The sequence below is a fragment of the Coregonus lavaretus genome, assembly GCF_964263955.1.
Source record: "Coregonus lavaretus genome assembly, chromosome: 26".
Taxonomy (NCBI): Eukaryota; Metazoa; Chordata; class Actinopteri; order Salmoniformes; family Salmonidae; genus Coregonus; species Coregonus lavaretus.
In genome coordinates this window covers 13,346,723-13,365,995 of record NC_140013.1, presented here as the reverse complement: position 1 = coordinate 13,365,995, position 19,273 = coordinate 13,346,723, and the positions used below count along the sequence as shown (strand labels likewise).

General features: G+C 45.3%; 2 protein-coding genes across 3 annotated transcripts in view; both read left to right on the top strand.

The window, feature by feature from the left end:
* Nucleotides 1–7,088, top strand: part of LOC311102202 (serine/threonine-protein kinase SIK3 homolog) — a 44,537-nt gene extending 37,449 nt beyond the window's left edge. For both annotated transcript variants that reach the window (XM_084143457.1, XM_084143456.1), the window contains 5 exons: nucleotides 621–1,321; nucleotides 1,532–1,698; nucleotides 1,977–2,106; nucleotides 6,295–6,421; nucleotides 6,981–7,088. In XM_084143457.1, the coding sequence (XP_083999583.1) occupies nucleotides 621–1,321; nucleotides 1,532–1,698; nucleotides 1,977–2,106; nucleotides 6,295–6,416 (1,120 nt within the window). In that variant the 3' untranslated portion in view covers nucleotides 6,417–6,421; nucleotides 6,981–7,088. The remainder of the gene's footprint in view (nucleotides 1–620; nucleotides 1,322–1,531; nucleotides 1,699–1,976; nucleotides 2,107–6,294; nucleotides 6,422–6,980) is intronic.
* Nucleotides 7,089–11,748: 4,660 nt separating this feature from the next.
* On the top strand, nucleotides 11,749–16,727 carry LOC311101519 (transmembrane protein 25-like; the record flags this gene model as incomplete). Its single annotated transcript, XM_084142664.1, has 8 exons — nucleotides 11,749–11,824; nucleotides 12,010–12,360; nucleotides 14,253–14,543; nucleotides 14,736–14,870; nucleotides 14,977–15,010; nucleotides 15,416–15,519; nucleotides 15,713–15,799; nucleotides 16,032–16,727. 8 exons carry the CDS (start codon nucleotides 11,749–11,751, stop codon nucleotides 16,103–16,105), a joined length of 1,152 nt encoding a protein of 383 aa, XP_083998790.1. The 3' UTR covers nucleotides 16,106–16,727.
* Between the last annotated feature and the right edge of the window lie 2,546 nt (nucleotides 16,728–19,273).

Sequence of the window (19,273 nt, the reverse complement as noted above, 5' to 3'; positions counted from 1 at the left end):
AAATGGACGTAGGTGGTGGGATGACTGCTAGTGGTAGAAGTGTCACCCCACTGTAGGAACTAGGCAGATCTACACTCAACAGTCTGTGTGTTGTATTTCTATGTTTAGTCTAGACCCAGTTCACTGATGGGGTGATAAGCTTGGCGGTTACCTCATTATTGGATTTTCCTGTCATTTCTTCTGGCAAAGCAACAGAATTTGTGTGTATTTGACTGCTTACACACCCCTCAGTGGACTTGTGACCTATAATCCGGAAGGGTTTCTGTGCTGATGATGACCCATAATTGGGGTTCATAGTGTTGTAATTAAAGGTGTAGAAGTACATGTAGAATTGTATTGTCATTGTATCACGTAGACATATTTGTGTTTTGTGACATTCTCCTCTCACCTCTCATAATGTTCATAAATAACTCATTTCCGTTTTATACTACTAATAATAATAACTGTCCTTTTTTTCTTATATACTTCCTCAATCCCAAATACTTTATCTCAATGGTGTATTTGTTTTTTTCCACTCAGAACTCTCAGTATTTGCAAGAGTTTGTGTTGGATGATACACTTTGTTGCTAGTGGCATTAGCTGACTATTCCCCCTTTCTTCCCTGGTCCCTCCCTCCCCAGTCGCAGCCTCGGACGGTTCAACACATACGACCAGGCCGCCTTCAACAACCCCCATCTGTTCAGTGAGGGGTCTCGGCCCTCGGGAGTGGTGGGGGGCTACAACCCCTACCTCCAGGGGACCTCCCTCAAGGTGCCAGGGATGGAGGGCTACCAGGGTGGGGTGGTCGGTGGGGCCGGAGGCGGGGGCTACGGGAGCCCCTCTGCCCTGCAGCAGGCTCTGCTCTCCCCCACCCCCCTGGAGTACCGGCCCCAGCAGCACGTCACCCCCACCCTACAGGGTCTCCTCTCCCCCCGCCACTCCCTGACAGGTCACGCCGACCCCCGTCTGCCCCCCCAGGACCTGGCCTCCCTGCTGAAGAGGCAGAGCCCTAGACCGGCACCCCCCACGCTCCCCAACGTGCCCCAGGACTACGGGGAGATGCTGCTGCGCCAGCTCGGCCAAGGGGAGTCTCTGGAGGCGGGGATCCCCTACCAACACCTCCTCCAGATCAGGCCCCCAGATGTCCAGCCCCCCAGCCTGTCCCACTCTGAGAGCATGGAGGAGGATGACCTGCCGCCTGGCTACCATGAGGGCCTCCTGGCCAAGGCCCAAGGCTGTGGGGACGGCCATGACCTGCTGGGCACCCCCCGGGGAGGGACGTCCCCCTACAACTCCCCAACACACAGACACGCCTACATGAGGAGCACCACCACAGCCAGAGGTAAGGGCCAAGCAGACTCAACCATAGAAATAGAATGACTATATAGATTCTGTAGATCCTATTTCTATGGTCTCAAACAGCTTTCATATCCCTGTATGCTGATATTCACATGCTTTTTACACGCTCTCTTGCTTCGGTCACACAAACTACATTCTACATTGTTAACTTAGCAACTTCAGTAATCCCTCCCTCCTTCTCTCCCCCTTCCAGACAATGAGCATGTTGACTGCAGGACCCAGGGGCAGCAGGGTATGGAGCAGGGCGTGCCTGACCGTAACGGAGTGGGTTACTCCACCAGGGGCCCCCAGGGGGACGGCTATCGGCCCCGGGGCCAGCTACAGCGCCACCACACCATCCAGACCTGTGACGACGCCTATGTGAGTCTCTCATGGTGCCATAATGTGCTCCGTTTGGGACAATAGATATAGAATCTACAGAATCTCTCAGCCTCATGTAGACCTCAAAGGATTGGATAGTTTCATTGGATAGGTCTTAGTTTACCTAGCACGATGCACCGTGTTGCTCATACCTATCCTTTCAGATCTATATGGCATGCCTAGGGGTAGGGACTAGGGGTTGATTTGGAATTTAACATTGTGTGTCTGTGTGCGGGCATGCATTTATGTACTTAACGGGTCTTTCTGTACCTCCTCAGGACCAGGCCGAACCCATGTCTGGGATGAGCCTATTGGCTGGCAAGGCTCTGAGCTCCGCCCGCATGTCTGACATCCTCAGCCAATCATCTCTGACAGGAAGCCAGCAGCTCCACCAGCGGGAAGAGTCAGGTCAGTGTCACGTGCACATACACATATACATACACACACACACACACTAAACGAGTTAAAGTGAGTGAAACATGGCAGACTCAGTCGGGTCTAAGTAAAAATAATTTCTATCACATGACTAATATAGTATAATAATATGCCATTTTAGCAGACACTTTTATCCAAAGCAACTTACAGTAGTGCATGCATACATTTTCTATTGGTGGTCCCAAAGGGAATTGAACCCATAATCCTAGCGTTATAAATACACTACCAGTCAAAAGTTTGGACACACCTACTCATTCAAGGTTTTTTCTTAATTTTTTCTAATTTTTTTACATTGTAGAATAATAGTGAAGACATAAAAACTATGAAATAACACATGGAATCATGTAGTAACCAAAAAAGTGTTAAACAAATCAAAATATATTTTATATTTGAGATTCTTCAAATAGCCACCCTTTGCCTTGATCAATCAATCAATCAAAAAAAAATTATAAAGCCCTTTTTACATGCTATACAGAATCCCAGCCAAAAAACCCAAACAGCAAGCAATGCAGATGTAGAAGCACAGTGGCTAGGAAAAACTCCCTAGAAAGGCAGAAACCTAGAGAGGAACCAGGCTCTGAGGGGTGGCCAGTCCCCTTCTGGCTGTGCTGGGTGGAGATTATAACAGTACATGGCCATTAAGGCCAGATTTTTCTCCAAGATGTTCAAACGTTCATAGATGACCAGCAGGGTCAAATAATAATCACAGTGGTTGTAGAGGTTGCAACAGGTCAGTACATCAGGAGTAAATGTCACTTGGCTTTTCATAGCCGGGCATTTAGAGGTTGAAATAGTAGGTGCGGTATAGAGAGATAGTTGAAAACAGCAGGTCTGGGACAAGGTAGCATGTCCGGTGAACAGGTCAGGGTTCCATAGTCGCAGGCAGAAGAGTTGAAACTGGAGCAGCAGCACGACCAGGTGGACTGGGGACAGCAAGGAGGCATTAGGCCAGGTAGTCCTGAGATATGGTCCTAGGGCTCAGGTCCTCCAGGATGGGAGGGAGAGATGACAGCTTTGCACACTCTTGGCATTCTCTCAACCAGCTTCATGAGGTAGTCACCTGGAATGCATTTCAATTAACAGGTGTGCCTTCTTAAATATTAATTTGTGGAATTTCTTTCCTTCTTAATGCGTTTGAGCCAATCAGTTGTGTTGTGACAAGGTAGGGGGAGTATACAGAAGATAGCCCTATTTGGTAAAATACCATGTCCATATTATGGCAAGAACAGCTCAAATAAGCAAAGAGAAACGACAGTCCATCATTACTTTTTAAGACATGAAGTTCAGTGAATATGGAAAATGTCAAGAACTTTGAAAGTTTCTTCAAGTGCAGTCGCAAAAACCATCAAGCGCTATGATTAAACTGGCTCTCATGAGGACCGCCACAGGAATGGAAGACCCAGACCAGCCTTAGAAATTGCAGCCCAAATAAATGCTTCACAGAGTTCAAGTCACAGACACATCTCAACATCAACTGTTCAGAGGGGACTGTGTGAATCAGGCCTTCATGGTCGAATTGCTGCAAAGAAAATACTACTAAAGGACACCAATAAGAAGAAGAGACCTGCTTCGGCCAAGAAACAAGAGCAATGGACATTAGACCGGTGGAAATTTGTCCTTTGGTCTGGAGTCCAAATTTGATATTTTTAGTTCCAACCGCTGTGTCTTTGTGAGACGTGGTGTGGGTGAACGGATGATCTCCGCATGTGTAGTTCCCACAGTAAAGCATGGAGGAGGAGGTGTTATGGTGTGGGGGTGCTTTGCTGGTGACACTGTCTGTGATTTATTTAGAATTGAAGGCACACTTAACCAGCATGGCTACCACAGCATTCTGCAGTGATACGCCACGCCATCCCATCTGGTTTGGGCTTAGTGGGAATATCATTTGTTTTTCAACAGGACAATGACCCAACACACCTCCAGGCTGTGTAAGGGCTATTTTATCAAGAAGCAGAGTGATGGAGTGCTGCATCAGATGACCTGGCCTCCACAATCCCCCGAACTCAACCAAATTGAGTCGGACAGCAGAGTGAAGGAAAAGCAGCCAACAAGTGCTCAGCATATGTGGGAACTCCTTCAAGACTGTTGGGAAAGCATTCCAGGTGAAGCTGGTTGAGAGATTGCCAAGAGTGTGCAAAGCTGTCATCAAGGCAAAGGGTGGCTATTTGAAGATTCTCAAATATAAAAGATATTTTGATTTTTGGTTACTACATGATTCCATATGTGTTATTTCATAGTTTTGATGTCTTCACTATTATTCTACAATGTAGAAAATAGTACAAATAAAGAAAAACCCTTGAATGAGTAGGAGTGTCCAAACTTTTGACTGGTACTGTATATAAACTCAGCAAAAAAAGAAACGTCCTCTGACTGTCAACTGCGTTTATTTTGAGCAAACTTAACGTGTAAATATTTGTATTAAAATAACATGATTCAACAACTGAGACATAAACTGAACAAGTTTATTTTATTATTCCGAAATGGAATAATGTGTCCCTGAACAAAGGGGGGGTCAAAATCAAAAGCAACAGTCAGTATCTGGTGTGGCCACCAGCTGCATTAAGTACTGCAGTGCATCTCCTCCTCATGGACTGCACCATCTTTGCCAGTTCTTGCTGTGAGATGTTACCCCACTCTTCCACCAAGGCACCTGCAAGTTCCCGGACATTTCTGGGGGGAATGGCCCTAGCCCTCACCCTCTGATCCAACAGGTCCCAGACGTGCTCAATGGGATTGAGATCCGGGCTCTTTGCTGGCCATGGCAGAACACTGATATTCCTGTCTTGCAGGAAATCACACACAGAACGAGCAGTATGGCTGGTGGCATTGTCATGTAGGAGGGTCATGTCAGGATGAGCCTGCAGGAAGGGTACCACATTAGGGAGGAGGATGTCTTCCCTGTAACGCACAGCGTTGAGATTGCCTGCAATGACAACAAGCTCAGTCCGATGATGCTGTGACACACTGCCCCAGACCATGACGGACCTTCCACCTCCAAATTGATCCCGCTCCAGAGTACAGGCCTCGGTGTACCGCTCATTCCTTCAACGATAAATGCGAATCCGACCATCACCCCTGGTGAGACAAAACCGCGACTCGTCAGTGAAGAGCACTTTTTGCCTGTCCTGTCTGGTCCAGTGACGGTGGGTTTGTGCCCATAGGTGACGTTGTTGCCGGTGATGTCTGGTGAGGACCTGCCTTACAATAGGCCTACAAGCCCTCAGTCCAGCCTCTCTCAGCCTATTGCGGACAGTCTGAGCACTGATGGAGGGATTGTGCGTTCCTGGTGTAACTCTGGCAGTTGTTGCCATCCTGTACCTGTCCTGCAGGTGTGATGTTCGGATGTACTGATCCTGTGCAGGTGTTGTTACACGTGGTCTGCCACTGCGAGGACGATCAGCTGTCCGTCCTGTCTCCCTGTAGCGGTGTCTTAGGCGTCTCACAGTACCGGACATTGCAATTTATTGCACTGGCCACATCTGCAGTCCTCATGCCTCCTTGCAGCATGCCTAAGGCACGTTCACGCAGATGAGCAGGGATCCTGGGCATCTTTCTTTTGGTGTTTTTCAGAGTCAGTAGAAAGGCCTCTTTTAGTGTCCTAAGTTTTCATAACTGTGAACTTAATTGCCTACCCTCTGTAAGCTGGTAGTGTCTTAACGACCGTTCCACAGGTGCATGTTCATAAATTGTTTATGGTTCATTGAACAAGCATGGGAAACAGCGTTTAAACCCTTTACAATGAAGATCTGTGAAGTTATTTGGATTTTTACGAATTATCTTTGAAAGACAGGGTCCTGAAAAAGGGACGTTTCTTTTTTTGCCAAGTTTATTTTATTGTGAAATACACCGGATAGGTGCAGTGAAATGTATTGTTTTACAGGGTCAGCCATAGTAGTACGGCGCCCCTGGAGCAAATTAGGGTTACGTGCCTTGCTTAAGGGCACATCGACAGATTTTGGCCTTGACGGCTCAGGTATTCGAACCAGCGACCTTTCGGTTACTGGCCCAACGCCCTAACCGCTAGGCTACCTGCCGCCCAACTGAGCCACCGAGGATCATACACATGCATTCACAATACACACCAAATACCAATACCTGCATTGAATATGGAGGAGTTCTTCATACTGAAAGGCTGTGTATCTGTGTGTTTTCTCCTGGCAGTGTGTGACGTGGAGGGAGAGCTCCACGCTGCAGTCTGCTACCCGTCATCCTGCACCAGCAACGTCCTTCATAGCTACAAACCCCCAGACCTGCAGTACAGCATGGAGCAGGCCGGGGTCTAACACAGGTACCCACATGCACTTAGGGTGTGTCCCAAATGGCACCCTATTCCCTATATAGTGCACTACTTTTGAGGGAGGCATTGGGACGAACCTTACAGTATGACTCTGTTGCACTACACTCAGTCTACAGTCAGTGAATGTCTTTTACCAGACTCATGTCAATGGTTGCCACTGTTTGTTAATGCTGTTGTTAGATCAGTTGTCATTTAGTTAAACCTTCATTTAGCCAGGCAGGTCATTTAGGACATGATTCTCATTCATAGTACTGACTTGGTTGGTCAAGAGGTGAACATAATGAAGCACAGTACTTGAACTGTTAGTGCTCCTAGCTAGGGGATATAGAGGGTGAATCTCATTGGCATTACCTTGATTCCTCACCCCTTCTCGCCTCACCACCTTCTCTAAGTGCATTGGAGGAGAAGGACCGTGGGGAGGAACCTCAGATCTGCTCTTTCAATGTGTTTTGAAATGGAGGCAAGGAGAGAGGGCACAAGGAGTCAAGGAAAGACAATTGAGATTCACCCCTAGTGTTAACTCTGTCCCTCTGTGTTCTTTCTCTCCTAGGAGCGTCTCCTGTGTATAAAGGTCCACATCAGCCACCTGTGTTGAGCAGCATCACGCCAAACCACCATTGTCTGTCTGGAGGGGGCACTTTCCGTCAGTCCTAGGGCCTGGGGAGGGCTGCAGCCCGGGGTGGGTGGGGGGGATTGGCTGGGTGAGGGGAGTAGGTCCAATGCCAGCATTCTGTTCTGCACAGCCATCTAGCAAGCATTGCCATCATTGGCTCTCTCCATTTCTGCTCTTCCATCCGATTGGATAGATATGGCTCTGCCTCCCCCATTCACTTCTTCCTTCCTACCCCCTTGTGGTCCCGCCCCACCCTCCTGCCCCCCCCCCCCCCCCCACCCCAAACTGTTGCCATAGCAACATACTCATGCGCCTCAATGGCCCAGGCATTCATACAGGCAAAACATATAGATCACCTAAACATACACATGCAGACACTCAGCCACAAACCCAAAGTATTCACACCAAGTCTGTGCGCGGGGATTCCTGTGAGGTTCTGTCCGCTCCTTCCTCTCCCCTCCACTGTATTCGGGTGGACCATTCCGGAGCGGGCTGTGATCTCAGCCTATGAGGCTCTCTCTCAGAGTGACCCATTACATTGGGCTTGCGGGGGTGGGTTTGGGACAGGCTCAGGGGTGCTAAAAAAAACAATGGAGCTCAGTGACATCGATCGCACAGCACAACCAGCTCTCATTTTTTATTTTATTTTCCTGTTCTGTCGTTCTTTTTCTTAATTGTTTTTAAAATTCATTTTTGCGGCTAATGTTCATCTAGAAATTATGATCATTATTGTTACTATTATTGTTATTACTGTTTACTGTAAAATACGTTTTATTGTTATTATGATCATAATGAGAATTATTATGAAAGGAAAAAAAACTGCTCTGTGTTGCAAGGAAGACAACATTTTAGTTTTGATTACTTAAGTAATTCTGCACTTTCGGTTCAAGCTATCTTTTATTATTCTCCCTGTTTACCCTCTCATACTGCCTTCTCATTTTCTCACTCCCTTGTTCTCTCTTGTTTTATGCCCTTCTCTCCCCCGTTCTTCATTCCATCCTTCTCTCCCTCTTTTTCTGCTCCCCTGCCCCCTCTTGTGTCAGTGACAGTGTGGCATTGTGGGTAGTTTTTAACAGACATTCTTCCCCTTCCTCCCCTATACAGCGACACCATGTATAGACCGCAATTGCAATTTCTGTATCACATTTTTGGGGGGAGGTGTTGGGGAGGCATTTTTATATTGTTATTATTTGTATTTTTTGACGTGTTCAGATATCTTTTTTTTTTGTTTGTTTGTTTTTGGAATATTGAGATTTTTAGCCAAAAGAGTACAGGGAGAAGAGTTCATTGTCATAAAAAAATATTGTTCTTATTCTTTTATTATCGTGACACTTGAAGAGGAGAGTAATTATTTGTGTAACTTTTTGTCATTTCAATCATTTCAATGATGTTATTGTCATTGTTATCGTTCTCTGGTTTTTGGGGTAGATTTTGCAGGCAATGTGTTGTGGAGTGGTTCGGTGCTGGGAATGCAGTCATTGAAACGCAGGGGAACTGTAATATAGATGACATATCATCATTGTAAGACATTTAGAGGTGGAGATGGAAAGACCCCTTCTCCTCTCGCTCCCCCAATCTGCAGTGGTACCCTCCGTCTCTGACCTCGTCGCCCCCTTATTGGCCGACACACAATGGACATTGCCTCTCCTCCCAACTCTGGCCCCGCTACGGCCACATTCAAGGAAGAGACTACTACTCTGCACATGTGCTGCCCCCCTTTTCTATCTCTATCTCGTTCCCTACCTTCGTCACATGATCATCGAGTGAGACCTACTCCAGCCCCAATACCGGATTCAGTCCTCCATCGCTTCGGAGGGAGAGAAATCAGCAACTGACCAGAGACACAGTGGTCTCGAGTTTGACCCCAACGCAGTATGTACAGTTCAGATAGTGTGCGGAGGGGGTGGGAGAATGATCCGCCCCCCTGTCCCCGGCTTGTCCGCAGGACTCCCAGTGCATCATGGTCCAGCGAGGGACTGTGAGTGTGTTGCTGATGAGTGACCACCTCTTCCGTGTCTGTTTCTGTCTGACTTCCATCTCATCGTCTGTAAACCAGCTCTCTGCTCGGCACCTGTATCCTATGTTCTCTTTTTCTAGTGTTTTAATTTTAATTTTGAGTACAAAAATACTAAAGTGCAACAACGATGATTAAATAGAATACCAACCAAACTGAGATGAATTAAATAAATATATATAAATAAATAATTTAAAAAGACAATGTGTTTGGGTGATGTTAAATACATTTAAGGAATCTGTATACCACCTGTGTGTCAAGTCTGCTTGTATTTATGCTTGTCTTTTGTCAGTCTGAGTTTCATACTGATTGTCTGACTCGGTACAAACAATAGAAGTTATTGTAATGCAGTTGCTTGTAGTTGAGGAGGAGACTTAATGATGGTCAAACGTGTACAGTGACGGCAAACAACTTTACGCACTATAACAGGGTTGCGTTCCATTTCAATTAGGTCAATTCAGGAAGTAAACTGAAATTCCCACTGGAATTGGAAATTCAGTTTACTTCCTCAATTGACTGAATTTTAAAATGATCAACCCTGCTATATACTCCAGATTTGACAGTCTGTGATAGATGGGGCACAAACCTGAAATCCTCATGGGTAAGAATAACTCCACAAGTTGTATTTGTCAGAGTTAAGGAAAGGACCTCTTTGCAGCCGACACAGGACCACTGTAGGGATGAATGGGGATCATTGGGTAAGCTATTGATCTACATCCCTCTACCTCAGGGCTGCAGTGCTCTGTGATCAGCTTCTTTGGTCTGTCTGTAGAGCTGCACTGCAGTGGCTTTTCAGGCAACGGTAGCTGAGCACAGATCTATGGAGCCCTGTAGTATGTAATAAAGGATGCTGTGATTGGAAGATGGACAGGATTGATGGATAAGTGGATAACATCTAATCCCTGTGCCTTAGTAGACTGACACCTTGCCCCCTCATCACTCTCCTTCCATCCATCCCTTTATCGCTCTCTAACACCTTGGAATACATGGATACTGGCTCATTTAAATGACGGATGCATTGCGTAGCTTGTCCTGTTTTCCTCTCGCTCCCCCTCTCCTCTTTCCTCTCTCCCCTTCTCGTTGTCTGTGTGGCGACAGCATGACTGCCAGCGTCAGCCACTAAATGCTGCTCGCTGCAGTCACAGGATCGTGTGTGTGTGTAGTTGAGTGAGCCAGTGGGGGCTGCCTCTCGTCTCCTCTGCTACCCTACCCAGCATGCATGGAGGACCGACAGGCTGAATCATCCCACCACCATCTGCAGACTGTGCCAAGGTAACACTAACATGGGTGGGTGTGTGTGTGTGTGTGTGAGAGAGAGGGAAAAAAAAGAATGGGGGAAGAAAGATAAGGACTGTGATATGTGTTTTATCGGAGTTTGAAAGACAGTGCTGTGTGCATTGCTGTGTATGTATTTGGGTGTGTGTTTTTGAGACACTGCATGCATGCCTGCACAGCAGATTTAGTGTGTTGCACAGAGTCTAGCCCAGGGTGTCTCCCTCTTGTCCATCGTGCCTGTGCTTGTTATGATAACAAGCTTCCAGTCCTCTCTTTACTAGACTGATTGCACCATTGTTTATTTGGGGAATACTATTCCCATGCTGTCAGCTTTATGTATTGATGTCATGCTTACATTACTGCTTTAGTGGAAGGCGCTGACACATTGATCATGTGACTATGATAGTCCGTGATTAATAGTATCAGGAGTTTGTCATTTCTGGTGCTTTTTCACACATTTGATTTGCATATGTGTGGTGTGAAATCACTGACTTCTTTAAACAGGCCTGTGTTTTTAATCTACGGATAGAGATCTACTCAGATGGCATCTATATCAGCGTATTACACTGCAGCTCGCAAGCAAATTATTGAATACTCTGGAGTCAGTCTATTTGTGAAGAGCATAATCAACTCTTACTCTACCTCTCATCATCACTGTTCATTGTGTCTCTATATGCCTATGGTCCCGTGTCACTCAGTTCATAGAGCATGGTGCTTGCAACGCCAGGGTTGTGGGTTCGATTCCCACGGGGGACCAATACGAATATGTATGATCTCACTACTGCTAAATTACTGAAATGTGAAAAGAAATAGTGAAATGCAGTTTGGCTATTTCTGTGTCTTTCATAGACTGTTGTATCCTTTCTGATTGGCTGTTCCTGTGTCTTTTCATGGATTGTCCAGGAAGCTACTGCTCCTCTGTTGACATTGTCTGTTCACGCTAGTTGTTTATCTGTCTCAACTTGGGTTCACCACATTCTCTTTGTCTCTCTTAGGGATCTGTCCTCTTTATGCCTGTGTGTATTTACTGTCTTCGTTCCATTCTCTTTCCTTCTGTCAGTGTTTTCTTGTCTTTCTTTCTAGGGCTAATGCAATTCAATGTCCATGTTCTCTCTCTCTCTCTCTGTCTGTCTGTCTGTCTGTCTGTCTGTCTGTCTGTCTCTGTCTCTGTCTCTGTCTCTGTCTCTGTCTTTGTCTCTGTCTCTGTCCATATCTGACACACTGTCCTATTTCCCTGTCTTATTTCTGTCTGGTTGTTTGTCTACCTCTCTGTTTTTCTTGTCATTCTCTTGTCTGTGTAATCCCTCTATTAAGTCACTGGAGCACAATCACTTACTGCCAGTCTCTATACCCTCCCCCCCGTGTGTGTGCGCAGTGGCAGATAGCAGGTGTGTGTTGGTGGTCCTGTGGACGAGCATGGAGTGTGTGTGTCTGAGGCAGGGGCCAGGCACCACTGTCCTGCTGCTACACGCCTTGGCCTGGGCATGGACAGGTCAGTAACAAGACTTGATCATGGAAAATATACCACCACACAGTATACTACTCAGTTCTTTTTGAGTTACAGTATATTGATAAAGAATATAGATTCTCATGAGAAACAGATGAAAAGTACATTTAAATAGACACTGGGTTTCAAGTGCACATATTTTTTACATATCAACTTCTCTATACATCCAGGTGCGATCGAATTTGCCCTCAAGATTGATGGACGGCATCGAACTGCACTAACAATGAAAGAGAATGTCACCCACAAGTTCAACTGCCAATCAGAGGGTTGGAATCCTCATGCCCCGCCCCTGCTGACGTGGTACCTCAACGGGAAGCGACAGAGACAGCCGACGGACAAACGGATACCTGGGCGCCTAGTGGTGACATCACAGGAGGAGTCTGGGCTGCTGAAGCCGGACTCCAAGCACAACAGCACCTTCTCTCTGAGAGCCAGGAAGTGGGATAGAGAGCTGGTGTGTGCCGCCTCCAGCCCTCACAGTGGAGAGAGCTACAACGCCACCGTCACCCTCAATGTGCAGTGTGAGTAGGCTTGTTGAATGATCTACTGATGTTTTGTGGTGTGGGGAATGTGTTTATATTATTATCTGTTGTGGCTGTTAAGGTTTTACTTACTTGTTGAATTAAGGTCACATAACCAAATACAGTATTAACCCCAGTCCTTCTGCTTACTCCGATATTATATCATTGGCCCCAGTGCTAATATCAATATCCAATTTGATCCCACCACTGTAGGTTATTTAAACCCAGTAGTACAGTGCATTCTGAAGGTATTCAGACCCCTTGACATTTTCCACATTTTGTTACTTTACAGCCTTATTCTAAAATGGATTAAATTGTTTTTTTCCCCTCATCAATCTACACACAATACCCTTAATGACAAAGCAAAATCAGTTGTATAGAATAAACCCCACCCCCTCCCGGAAATATGACATTTACGTAAGTATTCAGACCCTTTACTCAGTACTTTGTTGAAGCACCTTTGGTAGCGATTACAGCCTTGAGTCTTCTTGGGTATGGCGCTACAAGCTTGGCACACCTGTATTTGGGGAGTTTCTCCCATTCTTCTCTGCAGATCCTCTCAAGCTCAGTCATTTTGGATGGGGAGCGTCTCTGCACAGCTATTTTCAGGTCTCTCCAGAGATGTTCGATTGGGTTCAAGTCCGGGCTCTGGCTGGGACACTCAAGGGACATTCAGAGACTTGTCCCGAAGCCACTCCTGCGTTGTCTTGGCTGTGTGCTTAGAGACGTTGTCCTGTTGGAAGGTGAACCTTTGCCCCAGTCTGAGGTCCTGAGCACTCTGGAGCAGGTTTTTATCAAGGATCTCTCTGTACTTTGCTCTGTTCATCTTTCCCTCGATCCTGACTAGTCTCCCAGTCCCTGCCGCTGAAAAACATCCCCACAGCATGATGCTGCTGCTACCACCATGCTTCACCGTAGGGATGGTGCCAGGTTTCCTCCAGACGTGACACTTGGTATTCAGGCCAAAGAGTTCAATCTTGGTTTCATCAGACCAGATAATCTTGTTTCTCATGGTCTGAGTGTCTTTAGGTGCAAACTCCAAGTGGGCTGTCATGTGCCTTTTACTGAGGAGTGGCTTCCGTCTGGCCACTCTACCATAAAGGCCTGATTGGTGGAATGCTGCAGAGATGGTTGTCCTTCTGGAAGTTTTCCCCCATCTCCACAGATGAACTCTGGAGCTCTGTCAGAGTGACCATCAGGTTCTTGGTCACCTTCCTGACCAAGGCCCTTCTCCCCCAATTACTCAGTTTGGCTGGGCAGCCAGCTCTAGGAAGAGTCTTGGTGGTTCCAAACTTCTTCCAGTTAAGAATGATGGAGGCCACTGTGTTCTTCAGGACCTTCAATGCTGCAGAAATGTTTTGGAACCCTTCTCCAGATCTGTGCCTCGACACAATCCTGTCTTGGAGCTCTACGGACAATTCCTTTGACCTCATGGCTTTGGTATTTGCTCTGACATGCACTGTCAACTGTGGGACCTTATATAGACAGGTGTGTGCCTTTCCAAATCATGTCCAGTGAATTGAATTTACCGCAAGTGGACTCCAGTCGAGTTGTAGAAACATCTCAAGGATGATCAATGGAAACAGGATGCACCTGAGCTCAATTACAAGGCTCATAGCAATACTTATGTAAATAAGGTATTTCTGTTTTTTATAATTAATCCATTTGCTAAAATTTCTAAAAACCTGTTTTCACTTAAGTCATTATGGGCTATTGTGTGTAGATTGATGAGGAAAACATTTAATTTTAACCATTTTATAATAAGGCTGTAACGGAACAAAATGTGGAAAAAGTCAAGAGGTCTGAATACTTTCCGAATGCACTGTATATTGAACTGATGTGATGCTCAGTTTCCCTCTATTTCTTCTGTTCCCCTACCTTTTCTATCCCAGTCCTGCCAGAGATTCTGCGTGTGAACGCTCACTACACTGAAACCTCAGACCCTGGCCTCTCCCTGGTCCTCTTTGCCTTGGTACAGTCCAACCCCCCTGCCCACATCACCTGGGTAGACCAGTCTGACCAGCTGGTGGCCAACACCTCAGACTTCCTCATCCTGGACTCGTGGAGCTACCCCTGGCTGACCAATCACACGCTGCGGGTCACCCTGAGCAGCCTATCAGGGAATGTCTCCGTGAACGCCAGCAACAGTGTCGGTGCAGCTCAGAGCAACCTAGCTCTGGCAGGTCAATATCACTTTTACCCTTTTCTCACTATCGTGCCGAACCGAACCAAACAGTCTTGCATATTTTCTTTTCAGCGAAAGGTGGATGCGTAACCAGGCCAGCTGAGCATAGCTTGTTTTGGCCCAGCTTGGTTCGGCTCAGTAGTGTGAAAAGCCCCTTTTTCTACTACAGTCCTGTATCTGTATTCTCCAGAGTTCCTCCAGTCCAGGGTGGATGTGCCGGTGCTGGGCATCCTGACAGGGGGCGCTGTGGTCTTCATTACCCTTCTCATCCTCAGCCTTCTGGTGCTCTGCCTTCTTCACAAGAACAAGGGCAAGGCCATCATCGGTGAGACAGGGGAACAAGGAGGGTGGGAGGAACTGTTTTATTTTGATGATACAATGAATGAGGTGCTTTAAGTCTCTGAAGAATGTCTGTGCCTGTTCTTTTTCAGATGAGCCAGTCGAGATTATAATGGCGAAAAAATGGTAATGTACATTATTTGGCCAGTCTATCTGTTGTTTGTGTCAGTGGTCAGCATAGGTGTGGGTCTAAAATGTGTCTTTCTTTGAATAAATTTAAAAAGGGTAAGGGAGTACTGGATAAGAGCATCTGCTAAAATGACAAAAATGTAATACCTACGTATTGTATTCAATGGTATATATTTATGCATGAGCATGCTCCTCTTTATGTATGTACAGTACAGTATATAAGGCAAGTGTCTGTATAATAATATACTTTACAAGGGTATATTCACTAGGAAACAAACGGAAGCAAACAGGCCGAAACGGGGAGGGGCATACCAGAACTTATCCAATAAGAGACTGTAATTTCCATTGTTATGGTTTCCTACGTTGTGCACTAATGAATACATGCCATGATTCTTGTTTCAGTATCGAATCACCTACTATGAAGGTAGACAAGATATACCTACCCAGAGAGAACATGTCTCTACCTTCCAACATGCAACTCAACGACCTCAGCACCCTGCGTAAAGGTAAGACACTACTGTTGAGAGACGGATACCTCATTAGAATCTCATGAATGGTGCAAAGCAATTACAGAACAGGAGCAGGAAACAGAGTGGTCATTTTGGTGCCCTGGGCACTGGCATCTGTCCCTGTGGTCTTCTCCATGACTCCATCCCATCTGTTACTCTACTTCCTCATCCCCGTGATGTCTCTCTGTAGCACGAGAGGCCGCCAAACACCACCTTGGGGAGAAGATGAGCGAGGAAGAAGTAGAGGAGGATCTGTCTGCTGCCTACGCTGCTAGGGGTAAGACAGGGTTCAGAGGTTTAGGGTTAGCTTGCCTGTTGAATGGAAATTTGTTGGCCCACTCCACACTAATGTAATGTGTTAACTTTTTTCAGGCTGTTATGATGGGTGTGCATTTGTTAATATATTATTGGATGTGTATGTGTGTGTATAATTCTTGTTTGTGTGCATATAACGTGCACCACATATGTCCGTACATTGTTATAAAGTTTGTTGTTGACACCCCCTCCAGGCTTTGCCCGGTACCCCATGGTGGGCTACATCTATAAGGTGAACAGCAAGAGCAGTGATGAGATCTGGCTCTGACTACTACGCCCCAGTCCAACCGGCCAATAGGAACCTGTGAACGACTGCCAGTCAGCCAATCAGCCAATCCCATCTTCAAAAAGGACCAATAGAGATGCTGAGATGATTACAGGCGCAGACCAGCAAGAGGAACCTATCAGGAAGATACTGTAGGTAGCTATCTCACTCTGAGGTTGTCCAGATGAACCTATTACAGCGGGTAATCACATTCCAACTTGATTCAGTGAAAATCAGAAGCTCAGAATATCAGGTCCTATGTTAATTGGTTAGTGTATTTCAAGCTGACAGGTATAAATCTATAGCGTGGTCAGTTTGTGCTGTCTGTCTGTTTGGTGTGACAATATGTCATAAACAGATTTAGGACCAGGCTAATAACTCTGACTGCCATGGACTGAATCCTCAAAGGATGCAGTTGTAGAATCAAGTTAATGCATTTAGATGGCTCTAAACACCTAAACCGATACTCAGTGTGGGAAGTATACTGTACCAGTGTTTTAGATGGTTTAAACTGACTGACACCTACCACATCTCCATATTCTACAGTCTGTCGATCACATACCATAACCATGAACTGAATGTTGGATTACGGAATGCTTAATGTTTTTTGTGTATGATAAGAATGTCCAAGACAATGTATGTAAACAAATATATTTCTATGGATATACAGTACCAGTCAAAAGTTTGGAGACACCTACTCATTCAAGGGTTTTTCTTAATTGTTACTATTTTCTACATTGTAGAATAATAGTGAAGACATTAAAACTATGAAATAACACATATGGAATCATGTAGTAACCAAAAAAGTGTTAAACAAATAAAAATGTATTTGAGATTCCTCAAAGTAGCCACCCTTTGCCTTGATGACAGCTTTGCACACTCTTGGCATTCTCTCAACCATTTATTTGGGCTGCAATCTGAGGTGCAGTTAATTGCCGATTTTTGAGGCTGGTAACTCTAATGAACTTATCCTCTGCAGCAGAGGTAACTCTGGGTCTTCCATTACTGTGGCGGTCCTCATGAGAGCCAGTTTCATCATAGAGCTTGATGGTTTTTGCGACTGCACTTGAAACTTTCAAAGTTCTTGAAATGTTCCGGATTGACTGACCTTCATGTCTTAAAGTAATGATGGACTGTTGTTTCTTTTTGCTTATTTGAGCTGTTCTTGTCATAATATGGACTTTACAAAATAGGGCTATCTTCTGTATACCACCCCTACCTTGTCACAACACAACGGATTGGCTCAAATGCATTAAGAAGGAAAGAAATTCCACAAATTTAACTTTTAACAAGGCACACCTGTTAATTGAAATGCATTCCAGGTGACTACCTCATGAAGCTGGTTGAGAGAATGCCAAGAGTGTGCAAAGCTGTCATCAAGGCATAGGGTGGCTACTTTGCAGAATCTCAAATATAAAATATATTTTGATTTGTTTAACACTTTTATGGTTACTACATGATTCCATGTGTGTTATTTCATAGTTTTGATGTCTTTACTATTATTCTACAATGTAGAAAATAGTAAAAATAAAGAAAAACCCTGGAATGAGTAGGTGTCTCCAAACTTTTGACTGGTACTGTATACATAAACAATAGATATTCCTCTAAAAGTATGTAACATGTGTACATGTATATTTATATTTATATTTATATGTATATGTGTATAAAATACATCTAATAAAGATTAATATGACTATGGATATGACTATGGATGGAAAATTCTGCTTTTGTTTTTATTCAACCAGAAGGGGGCACTAATCTTACCCTGTAAAGTACCCTATTTAAAATGGAGACTAAAGGATCCAACTGTCTATTGATTTACACATAATGGCCTGTCTTCTTGTCATATTAATGCTGTCAACAGAGGTCAGCCGGGCTTTGCCAGTCAGGGCTGGGCATCATCGGGGGACAGTGCAGGGCTGGCCCTGTTCACTGGTCCTGCTGTAATGGAGCCCAGGCCAGTGTTGGCCCGTATCAGTGTGCTGAGCCAGTGGGTGGAAATGCAGCCTTAGTCTAATGGAGATTGTATCTCAGATTGTGTTAGTTGACACTGATGAGAGTGAAGTAATGCTGTCCTATCTTTTATGGTTCTGACACTGCTGACTGGGTAGATGTGATTGTGTGTAGATTTGACCAGTAAGATTATGTTATGACCCCCAAAATCAACATTTTGTATACCGCAATTCTTCCAAGAAAAGTGTTTTCTGTCTTGCTTGTGGTTAGTGCATTGTTGTTTTTGTCGACATAGCGGTGGTAGTGTTTGAGGCATAGGGGTGGTAGTGTTTGAGGCATAAGGGTGGTAGTGTTTGAGACATTGTGTCTCGTTCTCCCGAGTGGCGCAGTGGTCTAAGGCACTGCATCGCAGTGCTAGCTGTGCCACTAGAGATCCTTGTTCGAATCCAGGCTCTGTCGTAGCCGGCCGCGACCGGGAGACCCATGGGGCGGCGCACAATTGGCCCAGGGTAGGGGAGGGAATGGCCAGCAGGGATGTAGCTCAGTTGGTAGAGCATGGCGTTTGCAATGCCAGGGTTGTGGGTTCATTTCCCACGGGGGGCCAGTATGATTTTTTTTTTTTAAATAATGTATGCACTCACTAACTGTAAGTCGCTCTGGATAAGAGTGTCTGCTAAATGACTAAAATGTAAATGTTAGTGAGTGTGTTCAAGGTGTCAGTTGTAGGTTACAGGGTGTTGTGGTCTACCGTTGCCAAGCAGGAAGCTGCTTTGTGGGATCGTCTCTTCGTCTTTCTCACATTGCTCCTCTACATTCTTCAGAGCAGTAGGGATTTTAGGTTTTCAACAGAATCATTGGGACATAACTTTCTTAATGAAATGTGATTATGATCATAATCATGTTTTACTTCATCGTAAAATCAAACTACATACTAAAACGTTACTGTAGGCCCATATGTAATTCTTCTTACCCTTATAAAACATATGGTATTAAACATTGGAACATTGTTGTTTCAAAGGGACAGTATTTGCTAAAGCAGCATGTTGAAGTTATGCTGATCTGCGGCCTCACCCGTAACTCAACCCAGTCTCATTTCAGAGAAGTTACAGAGGTACTAAATAGAGACAGATAGGGCTCTGGTGTTACAGAAGATAAACCAATCATACACACTTCCTCCTCATAGACATAGAGACAGACAGACCCATTGAGTAGGTGACA